This window comes from Brienomyrus brachyistius, chromosome 16 (assembly GCF_023856365.1).
Source record: "Brienomyrus brachyistius isolate T26 chromosome 16, BBRACH_0.4, whole genome shotgun sequence".
NCBI lineage: Eukaryota > Metazoa > Chordata > Actinopteri > Osteoglossiformes > Mormyridae > Brienomyrus > Brienomyrus brachyistius.
In genome coordinates, this window is record NC_064548.1 from 6,497,598 (window position 1) to 6,515,601 (window position 18,004).

The 18,004-nt window shown below is 42.6% G+C and overlaps 1 protein-coding gene across 2 annotated transcripts; it reads left to right on the top strand.

Moving 5' to 3' along the window:
* Positions 1–1,570: 1,570 nt before the first annotated feature.
* Positions 1,571–17,369, top strand: mxra5a (matrix-remodelling associated 5a). 2 transcript variants are annotated; one of them, XM_048977944.1, is made up of 7 exons: positions 1,571–1,993; positions 2,705–2,921; positions 3,236–3,365; positions 6,446–6,836; positions 7,224–11,465; positions 12,740–13,640; positions 14,436–17,369. In XM_048977944.1, exons 2-7 carry the CDS (start codon positions 2,743–2,745, stop codon positions 16,348–16,350), a joined length of 7,758 nt encoding a protein of 2,585 aa, XP_048833901.1. In that variant the 5' UTR covers positions 1,571–1,993; positions 2,705–2,742; the 3' UTR covers positions 16,351–17,369. The 2 variants fall into 2 exon arrangements, with proteins under 2 accessions (XP_048833901.1, XP_048833902.1); XM_048977945.1 differs by having other exon boundaries at positions 2,709–2,921.
* The last annotated feature ends 635 nt before the right edge of the window (positions 17,370–18,004 follow it).

Sequence of the window (18,004 nt, forward strand, 5' to 3'; positions counted from 1 at the left end):
AGGAACAGCACTATCCTCAATCTTTATATGAAAAATCTGTGCTAAGGGAGGCACAGAAGATTCTGAATGACCCAACACACATCCTGAACACACAACATATTAGGGTCAAACTAAATACCTTTACACTGTTTATCACAAGTGGGTTTAGAACTCCGGGCTTTGAAACTGCACCCTCCATTTACGCATTCCATACACTGCCTGCTGACGTGCTGAGCAGCACCTGCTTACATCAGAGGCATAATTAGCAACCCTGAAGCCCTGTGATGTCTTATAAGTGAGGCAGTGCTTCCTCCCTGTGATGTCTTATAAGTGAAGCAGTGCTTCCTCCCTGTGATGTCTTATACTGTAAGTGAAGTAGTGCTTCCTCCCTGTGATGTCTTATACTGTAAGTGAGGCAGTGCTTCCTCCCTGTGATGTCTTATCCTGTAAGTGAAGCAGTGCTTCCTCCCTGTGATGTCTTATAAGTGAAGCAGCGCTTCCTCCCTGTGATGTCTTATAAGTGAAGCAGTGCTTCCTCCCTGTGATGTCTTATACTGTAAGTGAAGCAGTGCTTCCTACAGTATTTCCACCTCGAATGCACACAACACTCCAAACTCCAAGACTACCCAGCCAAAAAGGGCAGAATAGTGCTGAGGCTATAATTACACTAAAGAACAGGTGAGTGCAGTCTTCACACTACATGTCAACAATCAACAGAATGTCGACCAGAATAAATGAACACTACTCACGTCTTTTTTTTTTAATGAAAATATATTGGTACCTTTTCACTCCAACTTGTCAATGGGAAGTACTGAATGTATCCTGTACCATTTGCATGAAACTAATACTGTTGTAAAAGGGTGTAAAGCAATTGAATGAGATGAACCAAGATAATGGAGACTGCCCTTGAAAAACTGCAGGTTACATTAAGTCACTTCCATTTTAAACAGCCCTGCTAAAACATGCAAACTGACCACACATTTTACTTAAATGACCACAAGGCTTATTTTCCCCTCTCCCCCTCTCTTTTAAGGTGATGTCACATCATTGCAGCAAGGTAAAGGTAATTGATTATGTTTTTATTTATTTTATAGCATTTTTCATCCACCTTCAAACCACAAGGTAGAGGTACACCCTGTCCTTACATGACATCAATTTGGATGATAATATAATATAATATAATATAATATAATATAATATAATATAATATAATATAATATAATATAATATAATAGGCACAGTAGTGGCCATAATAGTAGTTTTGGGGTTGACAATGTATATGTAACAATTAATAGTGGGGGCAACATTGATGAATGGAAAGCATGAACGAATGAACGTATTTCAGTCAGATTTCCACTTTGTGCTTAAACAGCACGTTATGTTTGGGTAAATATTACCGTAAAAGCTATGTTACGGTAACAGAAAGTGGATTTATTTTTGTTGGTCTGGTACTGACAAACTCGGTGACAGAAGTTTATTTACTTTGGCACTGTTTCTGAGCGAGACATCGCACGATGCCCCGTTCAGAGCTCCTCCCCTCTGAGTAAAAAGTCATCACTCTCTTCTCGGCTCGTCTTTATGTGGCGAATCTCACTTTTGCACAGCAAAGGCATCCCTAAAGGCTCCGCTGTGATCATTCACACCGCTAAAGTCCAGCATGCTTTTGGTGGATATATAAATGCATGCAAGAATAAACTGAAAAACAAATTTCAACGACTTTTCATTGAAATTAAACTGTTTCCATCACCCATTGCCTTTATTAATGATTTATTTTTAACAGTGTTTTGTCAAGAATCGGAGGCTTTTACCGGATGTGCATCCCGAGTTAAATTTGAGCAACTTTACTAAAAAGTGTAAACCGTGTGGATATCAGGAAGAGCTGCACAACCTTGAATGAAGGACTGAAATAGCTGCTATTAGAGATGGACTTCGCCTCGGATTAAAAGGAGGAGTTAAAAACGAGATCATGGTCAACCTTCGTATTATTTCCCCTGAACCGCTTTGCTATTCATAGGTAAAGTGTGAGTAATTACTTCTAATTATTAATTTACCATTTACTTTTAAGGCGGAAGTTTGTTTGTTTCATCTGGGAATATACGTTTTTCTAACGACAAAAATGAAATAGCATTCATTTGCCTGTAGATTTTAAAGATCTGTGTCGATTTTTAATGGGTTTGGGGATAAATTGGAGGTGCCAGTAAATAACTATTATGTTATTATATTACTAAAAAAGTCTTTTTAGTCCCCTCGTAGGGTACTTAAGATTTGGCCTGGCGCTGTGTTTTGTGCAGTATAAATAAACTTAACCTACTATATCTTAATGGCAGATAATGTGCTTTTGTTCTCACTTTAAATATGTTACTAGGGTGCGGTAATAGTATCTTTGAGGAAAATGAAGCCGAGGAGCGTTTTATTCATAAAAATTACAAAGCATTCTTCCATCCCCGTCACCTAAAAGTCTATGTGAAAAAACGACAGAGCCCTAGTTGTCAGTCAGAATTGTATGTTTGTAAATAAGCATTTACAAATATCAGAATAATAAGGGGTTATTAATGACTACTGAGCTACATTTGTTTATTGCCCTGCTGAATGCATTTGGCATTTTGAAGTAGAGAAGAAGTTTAACGGCATTTATTAAGGAGTTGATGTATGTGAACGTCATAAAATAAAAAAAAAGTATAAAAGTGTCTCATACAGGAGAGAATTTCTGTGTTTTTGGTGTCAGATAGCTGTGAGAGATTTCCCTGGCAAGACGTGTGGAAAATGGCACATGCAGGTGCCACCTTACTGTCAGTGATTGTGCTGCTGGCTTTGCTGCCCCAAGCTCGCCCGTGTCCACGCCCGTGTGCCTGCTACCAGCCTACGGAGGTGCACTGCACCTTCCGCTCCCTGCTCACTGTCCCAGCAGGCATTCCCAAACAAGTGGAGCGTGTAAATCTGGGGTAAGCAGCAGGGGAACGCCCCATTTGGGGACGCCACTCAGCATGTAGGATGTGAACTTACCCCACTGTCTGAAATCTGCTGAGCAGACGTGTGTTACTGTGTGAAGTAGATAATATTGCACCTGTGAATGTGTGATATCAAACATTTGACAGACATTCAAAAAAATGTTAAGTATCTGCTTCCAAGGACTCTGTGAAGTGTCCTTTTTCAGTTTTTCTTAGCTTCTCGGAGCTCTGACTGGTGTAATTCACAGTTCTGTTGCAGTAAACTTCAATGAGTGGGCAGCAGCTGACTTCTGGCTTTCTTGTTACAGGTTTAATGCCATAAACAGGATCACAACTAGTTCTTTCACAGCGTTAAGAAAGCTGCAAGTTCTTCTGATGCATGGAAATGACCTACACAATATCCCAGATGCGGTCTTCAGAGACCTGGTGTCATTGGAGGTAACGTCATTATGCATACGGGCAGTCTCCATACAGGCAGTCACCATATAGGCAGTCCCCATACAGGCAGTCTCCATACAGGCAGTCTGCATATAGGCAGTCCCCATACAGGCAGTCTCCATACATGCAGTCCCCATACAGGCAGTCTCCATACATGCAGTCCCCATTCAGGTAGTCCCCATACAGGCAGTCTCCATACAGGCAGTCCTCATACTGTACATGCAGTACCCATACATGCAGTCCACATTCAGCCAGTCCCCATACATGCAGTACCCATACATGCAGTCCGCATTCAGGCAGTCCCCATACATGCAGTACCCATACATGCAGTCTGCATTCAGGCAGTCCCCATACATGCAGTACCCATACATGCAGTCCGCATTCAGGCAGTCCCCATACATGCAGTACCCATACAGGCAGTCCCCATACAGGCAGTCTCCATACAGGCAGTCCTCATACTGTACATGCAGTATCCATACATGCAGTCCGCATTCAGGCAGTCCCCATACATGCAGTACCCATACATGCAGTCCGCATTCAGGCAGTCCCCATACATGCAGTACCCATACAGGCAGTCTCCATACAGGCAGTCCTCATACTGTACATGCAGTATCCATACATGCAGTCCGCATTCAGGCAGTCCCCATACATGCAGTACCCATACATGCAGTCCGCATTCAGGCAGTCCCCATACAGGCAGTCTCCATACATGCAGTCCCCATTCAGGCAGTCCCCATGCAGGCAGTCTCCATACATGCAGTCCCCATTCAGGCAGTCCCCATACAGGCAGTCTCCATACAGGCAGTCCCCATACTGTACATGCCGTACCCATACATGCAGTCTCCATACATGCAGTCCCCATTCAGGCAGTCTCCATACAGGCAGTCCCCATACTGTACATGCAGTCCCCATACAGGTAATCTCCATACAAGCAGTCGCCATTCAGGAAGTATCCATACATGCAGTCTCCATACAAACAGTCCCCATACATGCAGTCTCCATACAGGCAGTCCCCATACAGGCAGTCCCCATACATGCAGTCCCCATACATGCAGTACCCATACATGCAGTGCCCATTCAGGTAGTCTCCATACAAGCAGTCCCCATTCAGGCAGTCCCCATACAGGCAGTCCACATGCATGCAGTCCCCATTCAGGCAGTCTCCATACAGGCAGTCCCCATACTGTACATGCAGTCCCCATACAGGTAATCTCCATACAAGCAGTCCCCATTCAGGCAGTCCCCATACATGCAGTCTCCATACAAACAGTCCCCATACATGCAGTCTTCATACAGGCAGTCCCCATACAGGCAGTCCCCATACATGCAGTACCCATACATGCAGTGCCCATTCAGGTAGTCTCCATACAAGCAGTCCCCATTCAGGCAGTCTCCATACAGGCAGTCCCCATACTGTACATGCAGTCCCCATACAGGTAATCTCCATACAAGCAGTCCCCATTCAGGCAGTCCCCATACATGCAGTCTCCATACAAACAGTCCCCATACATGCAGTCTTCATACAGGCAGTCCCCATACAGGCAGTCCCCATACATGCAGTACCCATACATGCAGTGCCCATTCAGGTAGTCTCCATACAAGCAGTCCCCATTCAGGCAGTCCCCATACAGGCAGTCCCCATACATGCAGTACCCATACATGCAGTGCCCATTCAGGTAGTCTCCATACAAGCAGTTCCCATTCAGGCAGAACCATACAGGCAGTCCACATACATACAGTCCTCATACATGCACTCCACATGCATGCAGTCCCCATACAGGTAATCTCCATACAAGCAGTCCCCATTCAGGCAGTCCCCATACAGGCAGTCTACATACATGCAGTCCCCATACAGGTAGTCCCTATTCAAGCAGTCCCCATACAGGCAGTGCACATACAGGCAGTCCCCATACATGCAGTACCCATAGAGACAGCCCCCATACAGGGAGTCCCTGTTTCACAAGTGTCACTAAGAAGTGCATGCATTCGTTATTACGAGCCATTGTATTTAACCTGAATTTTTTTTATATAGTATGCTTTTTGGCAGTCCGTTCCTAGGTACAAGTTGTCCATAAGTCGGACGGTCTTAACTCAGCTACTGGCTGTAGTTGTTACATTTTATATCAAGAGTATAACACCAAAGCCCTTTTGGGGACAGTCTTAAAGCCGCAGTCCTTAAACTGGGCTTCTCTTCCACTGTGGTAGTTATACGAACTAGATTTGCTGATCTGTTAAATACAGTTTTATGTATAATAACAAATACTATATGACATGTTTTTCTGTGATCCCTGTGAGTAATTTTATGATGTCATGTTTTTAAATTTAACCAAAGTAAATATTAGACTTTAAATGAAGAGAAAATAATTTGATGACAAAATAAATATAAATGAATGTAGACAGCCTATTTCTATGCAAATTATATTCAGCAAAATGACATTACTGTCTCTTATATGCTGCCAGTCACCACATTTGCATTTACATGTAAGGCTGCCCAGGCCACACAGGGGCTCAGTGGGTGGTGCTGTTGCTTTGTATCTGAAGGGTTAAGGGTTCCAATCCCACCTCATCTCTCATGGCATGAAGTTTTAAGTTAATTTGTATATCTAAACACTCCGTAGACTTTGTGTCCTGCATGGACATTCTGTTCCGTGTCCACTCCTGCTTTGTGCCCTATGCTTGTTGCCTACGATAGGCTCCAGTCTCCCCAGCCCCTCGTTACCCTTAATGCTGCAGGCCAGGGTGCCATAAGGGGTTGTTGTTGGACGGAGGAAAAGAAAGAGTCGCAAGTTGGCAAAATCCATTAACTGGTGGTTATGAGTAGAAGAGTATTGTTTATTTGCACTGGAAAAGCTTCTTTCCATAACACTTTTTTTTGCAAATTTTACATGGATGAAGTACATGCTGAGCACTTAAGTTCTTTGATGGCTTTACAAGAGGGGAAGTCAGTTTCAGCAGTTCTGAGTTTTTTTTTTTTACTTTAAGTAAAAGAGCTGATGGTCCAGAACAAGCATGGAGCACTTAACTGTGAAGGAAAAAATGACTGAAACACTGCCATTCTGTTCCTGCCCATTATGTTCTAGGTCCTGAAGATGAGCTTCAACAAACTGAGAGTGATCAAAAGAAGCACTTTTCTAGGGTTATCGAGCTTGATTCGAATACACTTGGATCACAACAAAATTGAATTCATCCACCCTGATGCCTTCCAAGGTCTGACGGCTCTTCGCCTGGTCAATCTGGAAGGGAACCACCTACAGCGGCTCCACCCTGCCACCTTTGCGACATTCTCCCTCCTAGAGCACTTCCATATCTCCACCTTGAAGCACCTACACCTTTCAAACAACAGCCTTGCCACTTTGCCCAGGCAGATGCTGGAGAAGATCCCACAGCTGGAGAGCCTGTTCCTACATGGGAATCCGTGGGCCTGTGACTGCAGGTTAAAATGGTTCATTGACTGGAGCACACTTTCTTCAGGTAAAAATACAGATATAATAAATAATTTGCAATAATCCCTTTAACGCTAATATCCAGAATGACTTAAAAGAGAAACAAAAAACTATTCAAGAAAAATGTGCATATGTTTTTGATTTTCATATTCTGGCAGTTTGGGTTTAGTGTACTTTTATATGGTCTTTAAATATGGGACACAATACTATAATATTTAATAAAGTAGGTCACAGCAAGAACCCTCCAGTTGTAAGGAAGTACTTAACTGGAATTTCCTAAATATTAAATTGTGATTTATGTAAGTCACATTTGGGTGAAACATCTGTTAAAATAGGATAATAACAAAATGCCAGTTTATACTGACTCATTGAACAATAGATTATTTTACACTAGATATTGTGCCTTTTTTCGCAGATGTGCTGAAGTGCAGGAAAGATAAAGCTTATCCAAATGGTGAGCTGTGTCCAGCGTGTTTTTCACCGAAGCATTTGAGAAGTAAAGGTATCATGGAACAAGAAGAATTCACTTGCACAGGTCCAGTCATTAACTCACATCGAGTCAGTACTGTTCCCCAAGAGATGGAGAGTGAAATTCTCTCTTTGGAGCATTTTAAAGAAACGTTCGGAAATGTCACACTCAATCTGTCTGATGAGCATGGAAACAAAGTCGATCTTGACTGCATTATTAATGAAACTCAGGGGTCTACAAAAATCAGTTGGAACCATACAAACAGCCAACAGATTACAGCAAACATGAGCATCTTTGTGGATTTTGAATGCCCAATAGATCGGGCAAACTATGAGAAATTGTGGAAGCTCATCGCATACTACAGTGAAGTTCCTGTACATCTACAGAGAGAAATCATGCTCACCAAAGAGCCAAATTTAAGTTATAGATACAGACAGGATATGGAAAAAGATGCCTATTACTACACAGGGGTGAGAGCTGCCATTATGGCCCAGCCCTCATGGCTGATGCAGTCATCTGTCAGCCTACAGCTGAATAGACCTCATTCGACTGGAAAAAGTGTCAAGTTAATCTTCGGCACTCGTTTTTCACAAGTGGTTGATACCGAAATGATCAGAAGGGAAGAAAGGACATGGGTTATGATAGAATCCAAAAATGACACCAGAACTATGCTCAGTGCTGTTGTTGGAGGTACAAGTGAAATGGATTGCAATGTACTCAGTTCTGGTCATCCAGATATTACTTGGATTCTTCCAGATGGCTCAAAAGTGGTTGCACCTTATACTAGTGCTAACAATAGGGTTTCTGTCTCCAGTACAGGAAGACTGATTATTAAATCAGTAGACCACTCAGATTCTGGTGTGTACTACTGCACTGCTCAGGTGAGGGGCGACCTTGATGTTCTTCCATTTCGCCTTTCTGTTGATGACTCCTCAAGGCCTTCCCCAGGAAATGAAGAAAGCTCCAAAGTGACTAAATTAAGTGGGGAGACTCTCTCTCTGCCCTGTAGTGCTTCTGGTACCCCCAATGCAGAATTAAACTGGATCCTTCCTGACAGCAGTGTGATTAACTTTAAGGGAAGCTCATCCAGGGCTTCTGTTTATGCAAATGGAACATTACTCATACCACAGAGTCGTTTGACTGACAGCGGATATTACAAATGTGTGGCATTAAACTTGCATGGCATGGATTCTGTGGCAACAAATGTAACTATTATACGAAGACAAGGGATGCAGCCATTGAGGAGGATCCCCATGCGGCCCCAGCCTGCCTCAGGTATATCAACAAAAGTAAAAGCTTTGGTGGAAGAAAATGAGGAGTTGTCTGGGGATGGTATTCCAGAAAGAGCATCTTCTGTTCATTCACATTTGCAAAATCAAAAGCGGAATCAGAAGAGCAATGTTCAAGGACATCCATCAAGAAATTCTTGGAGAAGACCAATACCACGGAGGAAACCAAATGAGAAAGGTTCCCACATAGACAATGGAAAGAATACAATAGACCCAAGAAGAAGAATTAATGCATTAAATAAAAAAATAGACCCACAGCAATGGGCTAACATTTTGGCAAAAATCCGTGACAGAAATAATCCGGGGAGTGAGGAATTCAAGTCTGTTCCTACCAGTTTACCAACAACGACAGAGAAGATTAGCAAAGTATCTGAACCTAATAATGACTCCGAAGGATCTTCCATTGGTTACACAAACTTACAGGAAGAAAGAGATTTTGTCGTCTCCACAATACAGCCTCCAACTGAAAATGTAAAATACAACCTAATCACAAAAACCTCAATATCTGAAGACCAGAGCAGCCATATATATCAAATATCTGCCCCACAAACAAATATTAACTCAGATGCTGTCACCACTAGTAGTTATATTTTACATTCCACATCTGATCCACAAGTACCCAATGATATTGTCACAAAAAATTATAATGAAGGGAAATACAACACAGATGTTCTACATGTGACAGAACCTGTCCCAACATGGAAGATGCATAGTAGCACACTGGCCAGTAGTTCATCTATCGCAGCTCCCAAACATTTCGTAAGATCTGGCAGCGATATTGAATCAGATGGAAGTAATGAACCTACTATGACACAAAGTTCAAAATATGGTGATGAACTGTATCATGGCCAAGATAAACAAGTAGAGATATTATCACCTAAACATAATTCCAATGCCGTAACAAGTACAGACAATAATGTAAACACAACTCTATTAACATCCCTTACAACAGCTCAACCTGATTCCAAATTAAAGTATATGATCAACAAAAACAATAGTTCTCTTCAACTGCTAATACAAAGTGCTGCCCCAAATGAAAAACATACAAGGCAGAGGTCTCATTCCAACTTGGTCCCATCGCGCACAAGAAACCCATTGAATTCAAAGAGGGTTAGTGGTCGGAAAAGACCCAACAGACTAAGAGCAAGGCCAAATAAGTCTAACCCATCTCCACAGCTGCCCACTGCCAGAGTATGGTTAACCTCAGTATCTTTTCCAACAGTTATGGCCATTACTCCCACTTCCAGACCAGAAACACCAGACACCAAATCCACATTACTAAAAGCACCAATCATGGTTTCCATAACTGGCCATCAAGTGTCACCAAATAGAATGACTGAACAGACAGTCTCTTTAAATCATCACAGAACTGACGCAGTATCAAAAACCTCAGAACACAATATGTCATCCAAAAGCCAGGACATTAGTAAATCAAGCACCGAGCCTCAGTATAATTTCAGAAGTTCCACAATTACAGCAGTGACTCAAAAAGCTTCTGTGAGTCTGGTAAACGGACCTAATGAACTGAGTAAAAACAAAGAGGCCTCTGAAGCATTTCCGACCTCGTTGGCAGGTCCCACAGTCCTTACATTGGCAGCAGGTCAGGAAGATTTTACGAGCAATAGTCTTTCAGCACTTAATGCTTTTGAAGAGACTTACAGTAAAAAGCCAGCTGAAGACGCACATTTGATGCCAAGCCCGAGTGATTCCACACAGACCTCCCATGTACAAGCAGAAACTCCAGCAAAACAAGGCCTCATCAGAACAAACAATAAGCATAAATACGCAAATTCTGAAGGAATGACAAATAATAATAAAGACACTGAAAAGATGCCATTCCTACCAGCTTCAGTGTCCACATTATTCCCTCCCACAACAGGCACTATGGAAACGTATGACACAGCTATCTCTTCAGATTCACGAAGCCTCCACATTCCCACAATTTCAAACATTTTTGAAGAAAACCAAACACAGAAGGAAATTCGGCCAAACCAACAAAACCATGACCAAGTATTAACAAAAATCCAAACAATAGCTCAGTCAAGGCTCACTGAAGGCTCTGTCTTCACTAAAAACATGTCAGTTATCACAAGACCAAAACCAAAAATAAATGGTGAGGGTCCTACACCAGCAAACCCACCAGCAAGAGAAAAGGATAAATTATTGCCCAAGAAAGACACCATACCTAGAACAACTGCTACAGCTAATGAATCTAACAGGGCAACAACATTTACATCAGTAATCCAGGCGACTGAATCAAGTGTCACCGAGGCAACTACCATATCAAAAGTGACACATCGACAAGAAGTCATCTTTACAGACTCTAAATCTAAGCTTCTACCAGATTCCCACTTTAACAGAATGAATAATGGATTACATAATAGCTCAGGGAATGCTGGTGTAAAGTATGTTTCTGACAGACACTATGGAACTAAACTCAGCTCAAATCCATACCCATATTATCTCTCAGGGATGCCTGATCTTAACAGGACACAGGGTAGGACCCAACTACTTAGTAACTCCAGATTAAACATTCCAAAATCAGGAATTGTGGCAACCTCTGCCACTGTACGATCAACCAGAAAGACTATTGCGACTGCTCCCACAAGTACCTCCAGGACAATAACATTACCATCAAGGATAACAGTTCCTCCGCATGTTGGTCTGGGTGGTGACACCAAACATACAAACACTCCATCTTTCCCGTTTATTGACCTCACTCAGCGTGTCTCCCAACACCCACATCAACAACCTTCAAGACCAATCCAACGTGGAAAGCCAAGAATCACCACCACTAACCTCCCTATGATATCTGTGAATGCTGAGGTGGATGCAGTTTTGCCCTGTGAAACCACTGGGGAGCCAAAACCTTTCCTCTCCTGGACTAAAGTCTCTACAGGTATGTATGTTAACAGTTGCATCTTAGTGACGTGTTTCTCAGCCCGGTCCTCAGGGACTCCCAGATGGTGCACATTTTTGCTCCCAGTAGGTTGGAGGTAATTCCCTTTTAGCAGGAACAAATATGTGGACTGTCTGAAGACCGGATTGAGAAACACTGCTTTAGTGGACTACCCAAGGGACTGAACATTGGGGGGTTGAAATCCATTAATCATGACAGTATGCTTTTTTGGGAGGGGGTTGTATTGCCCCCCCCCCCCCCCCCAATTTTTACCCTTGACATCATTACTTAACCTAAATATTACAGAAAGTCTTACTCTTTTTGCAATATTTTGTGTACTTCATTAATGCAAAAAGAAATTAAAGTAAATCACAGTGTTATGAATTTGATGTGATGTATCTGAGAAACATTTATCTCTTATAAACCGGACCACATTTAAAGACTCCTAAGTCACAAAAATGACGTTGAGAAAAACATGTTCCTCTTATTATTCATATAAATTGAAGCTGATTCAAATTACGGGGGGGGGGGGGGGGGGGGTACACATTTATCATTACGATATTAATGTCATAATGTTAGAAAACGAATTAATCATAATTTCTCCTGGATGTGGAATTTGTAGGACTGTGGTCCCACATTGAGTTGATAAAAAACACTGGGCTGAAACTCTAAGATGAATGAGTGAACCAAACAGAAGCTTCCTATGACAAACACATGCAGAGAGTACAGTACATACAGTACATTACATGTCTCGGCTGTGCTGTGTGTCAGTGAGCAGCTCTGCTACCGTAGATCACATCTGACTCCTTTAACTAAATAAAAATAACTCACCGCTGTCGACCCTTTGAAATATGACACATTTATATATCACTTGAAATGTACACAAGGAAGAATAAGAAAAGGGAAAATATATAATGTGTGCCTATAATCTGCAGTAAGTTTTGTTTCCTTTGTTGAATTTCTGCAAATGAATGATTAGGAGTATTAGTCTAAGTTAAATCTATTGTAGTCTTTGTGTAAAAAGAAAAAAGAGGTTTGATTGCTCAAATTATCCTTTAAAGTGAATAAAGTAATAGGGGAAATTGTTATAACAGTCATCACATTGACTTTATTATTGTGATATGTGTTTGATTTTATTCAAAATGAAAATATTTGAATACTAAGAGCTTTCCGATTTTGAGAGATCATTGTGGTATAAAATTTACATTAAACATTAAAGTATATTGCTGCTATTTAGTTTTTAAAAGTTCTGTATGTTATCGATTTTTATACAGGGACCATGCTTGCTCTGAACACCAGGATCCAGAGGTTCGAGGTGCATCCAAATGGGAGCCTCATCATCCGAAATACACAACTGCAGGACCGTGGTCAATACCTATGTACAGTGCAGAATCAGTATGGAGTGGATAAGATGATGGTCACGCTGATCGTTCTGGCACAGAAGCCCCAGATGCTGCAGCCACATGACCGTGACGTGACGGTGTACCTCGGGGACAGCATCAAAATACCATGCCAGGCACACGGGTTCCCCACCCCCCACATCTCCTGGATCATGCCCGACAGGACCACCCTACACACGGCTGGCGGTGCAGATCAGAGGGGCACGCTTCTGGGCAATGGCACGCTTCACATTAGATCTGCAAGCTTCACGGATCGCGGGATTTACAAATGCACAGCGGGAAACATGGCCGGCACAGATTCTCTCTCCGTGCGGCTGCAAGTCGTCGCCCTGCCTCCCATGATACAGCAGCAAAGTCGTGAGAATGTCACGCTCACTGAAGGCAGGGCAGCCTATCTCCACTGCTCAGCAAAGGGTGCCCCCCAGCCCACCGTTCGCTGGCTCACGTTCAACGGCACACAGATCCGCCCCTCTCAGTTTCTCAGCGGCAACCTATTTGTGTTCCCGAACGGCACGCTGTACATCCAGAATCTCTCACCCAGGCACACCGGCAGCTACGAGTGCATGGCCAGCAATGTCGTGGGCGTGTCTAGGAGGAACGTGGGCCTGACAGTGACCAGGGTCTCCTCCACAGCCAAAATCACCTCTGCGTCTCCGCTGAACAATGACGTCACGTACGGAGGGAAGCTACGCCTCGACTGTACTGCTGCTGGAGATCCAGGACCTAAGATCATATGGAGAACCCCATCCAAGAAGCTAGTTGATGAACATTATAGGTATGCTTTATATCTGCTGAAGCCCTGCTTAATTTTTTTTCTCATGCAATTATTTTATTCATCATCAGAAATTAGAATTTTTCTCCGCATCAAGTGGGTTCATTAGGGGTTGAAATAGATATTTTACTCTGAGTCATTTTGCTTCCTGAAAATTTCCATTTGTTTGTGGCGTATTATTAATCTACTGCTAGCTTTGCCCAGCATTTTCATCATTAATTTAGGCTTGTCATGTTAATTTTCTGAAAATATAATAGCAGTAATGTCATGGACAGGAAATGGTAGGGGCGTCAGATTCATGCTGTGAGAGACTCCCTCCAAGAAGGAGAGTGAGCAGAGAGGGATGGGAGGAAGAACAAGGGATTTTGGAGATGGGTGTAATGAAAGAAGCAGGATGAAATGAAGAGAAGGCAGCCATTTCAGCACCAGCAACACCAGTGGGGGTTGGGTCACTACAGGGTTACAGTTGAGTAAGGTCAGGAATTATGGTCTGGGAATGTTTACCAGTGGGGGAGAAAGGAAACACTCATATATATGCTGGGGGGTGACAAGGGTTAGGTTGGCACTGCAAAGAAAATCCATGCTAAATGTTAAAGTGGCCCTATCCTCTCACACCCAGTAATGAACTACTTTGGTTGCTTTTTTATTAAATCTGTTTTTTATATTCATTATTTTTCATGTTCACTTTTTAAGTTTTGTCAATAATAAACTACCAAAGATACTGCTACGATAATGCATTATCAAAAGCCTGCAAGCATTTTAAACACTAATACTAATCTTTTTTATGCTTATCTCTAGTTTTGATCCTAGGATCAAAGTCTTCAATAACGGGACGCTGACAGTCGAGGCAGTAACCGAAAAGGATGAGGGCGACTACTTGTGTGTTGCCAGAAATAAAATGGGACATGATTATGTGCTTCTCAAGGTTAGTGTAATGATGAAACCGGCTAAGATTGAGTACAAACAGCTGACCAATCAGAAGGTGTCATATGGCGGAGCCTTAAAGGTTGACTGCATCACATCCGGCCTTCCCAACCCGGAGATCAAGTGGAGTCTGCCAGATGGTACCATGGTAAACAGCATCATGCAGTCTGATGACAGTGGAATTCGCACCAGTAAGTATGTGGTCTTTGACAATGGGACCCTCTACTTTAACGATGCCGGAATGAAGGAGGAGGGAGATTATACATGTTACGCTGAGAATCAGATTGGGAAGGATGAGATGAAAGTCCACATTAAAGTGGTGACAGCAGCTCCCGTCATCAAAAACAAAACCTACAACACCATAAGAGTTCCGTATGGCGAGTCAGTGTCTCTAAGCTGCAGTGCTAAAGGGGAACCAACTCCAACTGTTATGTGGTTTTCTCCCACAAACCGTGTTATCACCCGTGTATCCGAAAAGTATGAGGTACATAATGACGGGACATTGGTGATCCAGAAAGCCCAGAGGTCTGACAATGGCAACTATACCTGTACGGCACGCAACACTGCAGGGCAGGATCGAAAGGTCAGCAGAGTAGAAGTGCAAGTCTCTCCACCTACTATTAATGGCATGAAGAATGGGGTGAACATAGTCCGCCAGACGGCCTTTAAGGATCAGTCTACACTGTTGCACTGCAATGCAGATGGGATGCCCATGCCGAGGGTTTTGTGGATTTTGCCGGAGAATGTTGTCCTCCCCTCTCCATACTCCGGGAGCAGAATAACAGTCCATCGTAATGGAACTCTGGAGATCCGTTTCCTCAGGAAAACAGACTCGGTTGAGCTGATCTGTATCGCCCGTAATGAGGGAGGGGAGGCAAGGTTAGTGGTCCATCTGGATGTGAGAGAGGTTGTAGAGCTGCAGAAACCACAGCTCAAGAATCCTAGAGCTGAGACCATGTTGCTCATTATTGGGAAAGCCATGAGTCTGAACTGCACTTTTGAGGGTACTCCAACTCCAGAGATTACCTGGATTCTCCCCAACGGTTCTCCACTTCAGCGTGGGACCCAGTTCTCCAGGTTGTTCCATTCAACAGATGGATCTCTGCACATCCAGAATCCCACAGTGTCGGAGGCTGGGACGTATCGTTGTGTGGGTCGAAATCCAGCAGGATACAGTGAACGAACCATCACCCTGGAACTTGTGAGAAATCCAGAAATCAGCAACAAGTACAACACCATAGTGAACACTGTCTATGGTGAGAACATACTGCTTCATTGCCTTTCCAATGGTAACCCACCTCCTAAGCTGTCCTGGACCCTACCTAGTGGTGTGGTTTTAACCAGGCCACAGAGGATGGGCCGTTACATGGTTATGCAGAACGGAACCCTTATGGTACAGCAGGCCACTGTGTACGACAGGGGAACTTACACCTGTAGGTCAAGCAACGAGTATGGTGCTTCATTGTTGTCAGTACCCGTGATGGTGGTCTCCTACCCACCCCGCATCACCAGCGGGCCCAGCCCGGTTACCTATGCCCGGTTTGGTGTCGCAATTCAACTGAACTGCATGACCATGGGAATCCCAAAGGCGGACGTGATCTGGGAGCTGCCCAATAAGACGCAGATAATGGCCAGCAGCCATCCACGTCTTTTTGGGAACAAGTACCTGCACCCCCAGGGGTCGCTGATCATTCAAAACCCATCAAGGAGCGACATGGGCTCCTACAAATGTACCGCTAAAAATGTAGTGGGAAGTGACTCGAAAACAACCTACTTGCAGGTGTTCTGATTAACAGACCTATTCAGGTGCCCAAGAAACTGCAGGCGTGCAGGTCGTCTTGAAGACAAACATGGAATTATAGTACATTATGAACTAACCCAAAAGCTGAATCCAGTGAAAGCAATTAGTTTTTTTTTTTTTCTTGGAAGACAATATGATGGCGCATGAAAAAAATTGGCTGTTTATCTGGAGTATTTCAGGGATTAAAATAAAAACTGCTGTTGAGGTGTCCATCACCAGCCCTAAAACATAACTCAGTGTCAATTACGAAAACTTTATTATGGCATTTAATTAAATTAAACTTTCTATGAATTTTTGTGAATAATATTAAATATTTTAGAAATCTCTTCCAACAGTGGACTTACGGGCTAATATGTATTGGCATTTTGTATTTATGTATTCAGATTTTTCTTTTTTTGATTGATTGCCTTATTTTTGGTTGTTTTATTATTTTTCGGAGAAAAATCAGCCCCATCATTTGCTTATATTTGTATGCTCCATCTAGGACAGTTCAAAAAGAGTAGTTTTAAATGTAGAAATGATCAGCGTGCCCCGTTTTACAGTTATACCTGTTCATTCATTTTGAATCCAGTTTAGCAAACTGTTTATAATTCATAGGACATGTAACAAAGTCTGTTCTGTTTTCCCCACTTTCACTTTCACAATTAATGAACAGCCATAAAACAGAAGATGTCCTTATAAACACAAAGTAATAAAGTACAGAGCTGAGCAGTCCCTTATTAATGTTAACTGACAATGAAAAACAGTTCTTGTTTTACAGAATCGAGTAGTAATGACATTGTACAGTAATTTATGTATGACTTTATGGTGGTCTTAGCACATAAAACAACAACTTAATATTCCTATCTTCAACATACTGTACTGTTTCTGTTTTTAAATTATTTGTCTTTGGAAGACATTTGCATTTAAATATGTTTAAGGTAAGTCAAGATCATCTTGAAGTCCACTGTAAAGTAACTGTCATGTTTTGTATATTTTAATTGTTTTTAATAAAGCATAAAATTGTATGTACTCACTATGTATTTTTCATTATTGGGCTTATTTAAGTTTTGTCTGTCATTAATGGATTGTGAATGGAGACCATTGAAAATGTTGTATCACTAAAATGAAAGAAATGAAAAGGACTTACTGTAATAAAATCCAGAGAGTGAAGCACAGCACTGAGAACCATACGTAGCTTTCACTAATGGCATTGCCATGGAGGCTTATTCTGATTAAAAGCTCCATTTGATAAATGGGTGATGTGCAGCTTGTATATGGTGAATTTTCAGTTTGAGTGAGTGTCTCCACATGAAACCAATTACTAGTGCATGAGCAGATTCATGCAGACAGGAGAGACATTTCAATCCATGGAGCGGTGGCCCTGAGGCTAGGGATCTGTACCCGCAACTAGAAGGTTGGTGGTTCAAGTCCCATGAGTGATTCTACTCTATTGGGCCATTGAGCAAGGCCCTTAACCTGCAATTGCTTTGTCCTGGGTATGACGTTAATCTACATCCAGCCCTATAGGGAGGTCCTCTAACTTGCAGGGAATAACTTGGGAGTTGGTGGTAGGATCAGTGCTCCAGCCACCATAAAAAAAACCTCACACTGGTCCATTCAGACCAGTGAGGTACTGAGGTATCTCCCGCCACATGGCTGC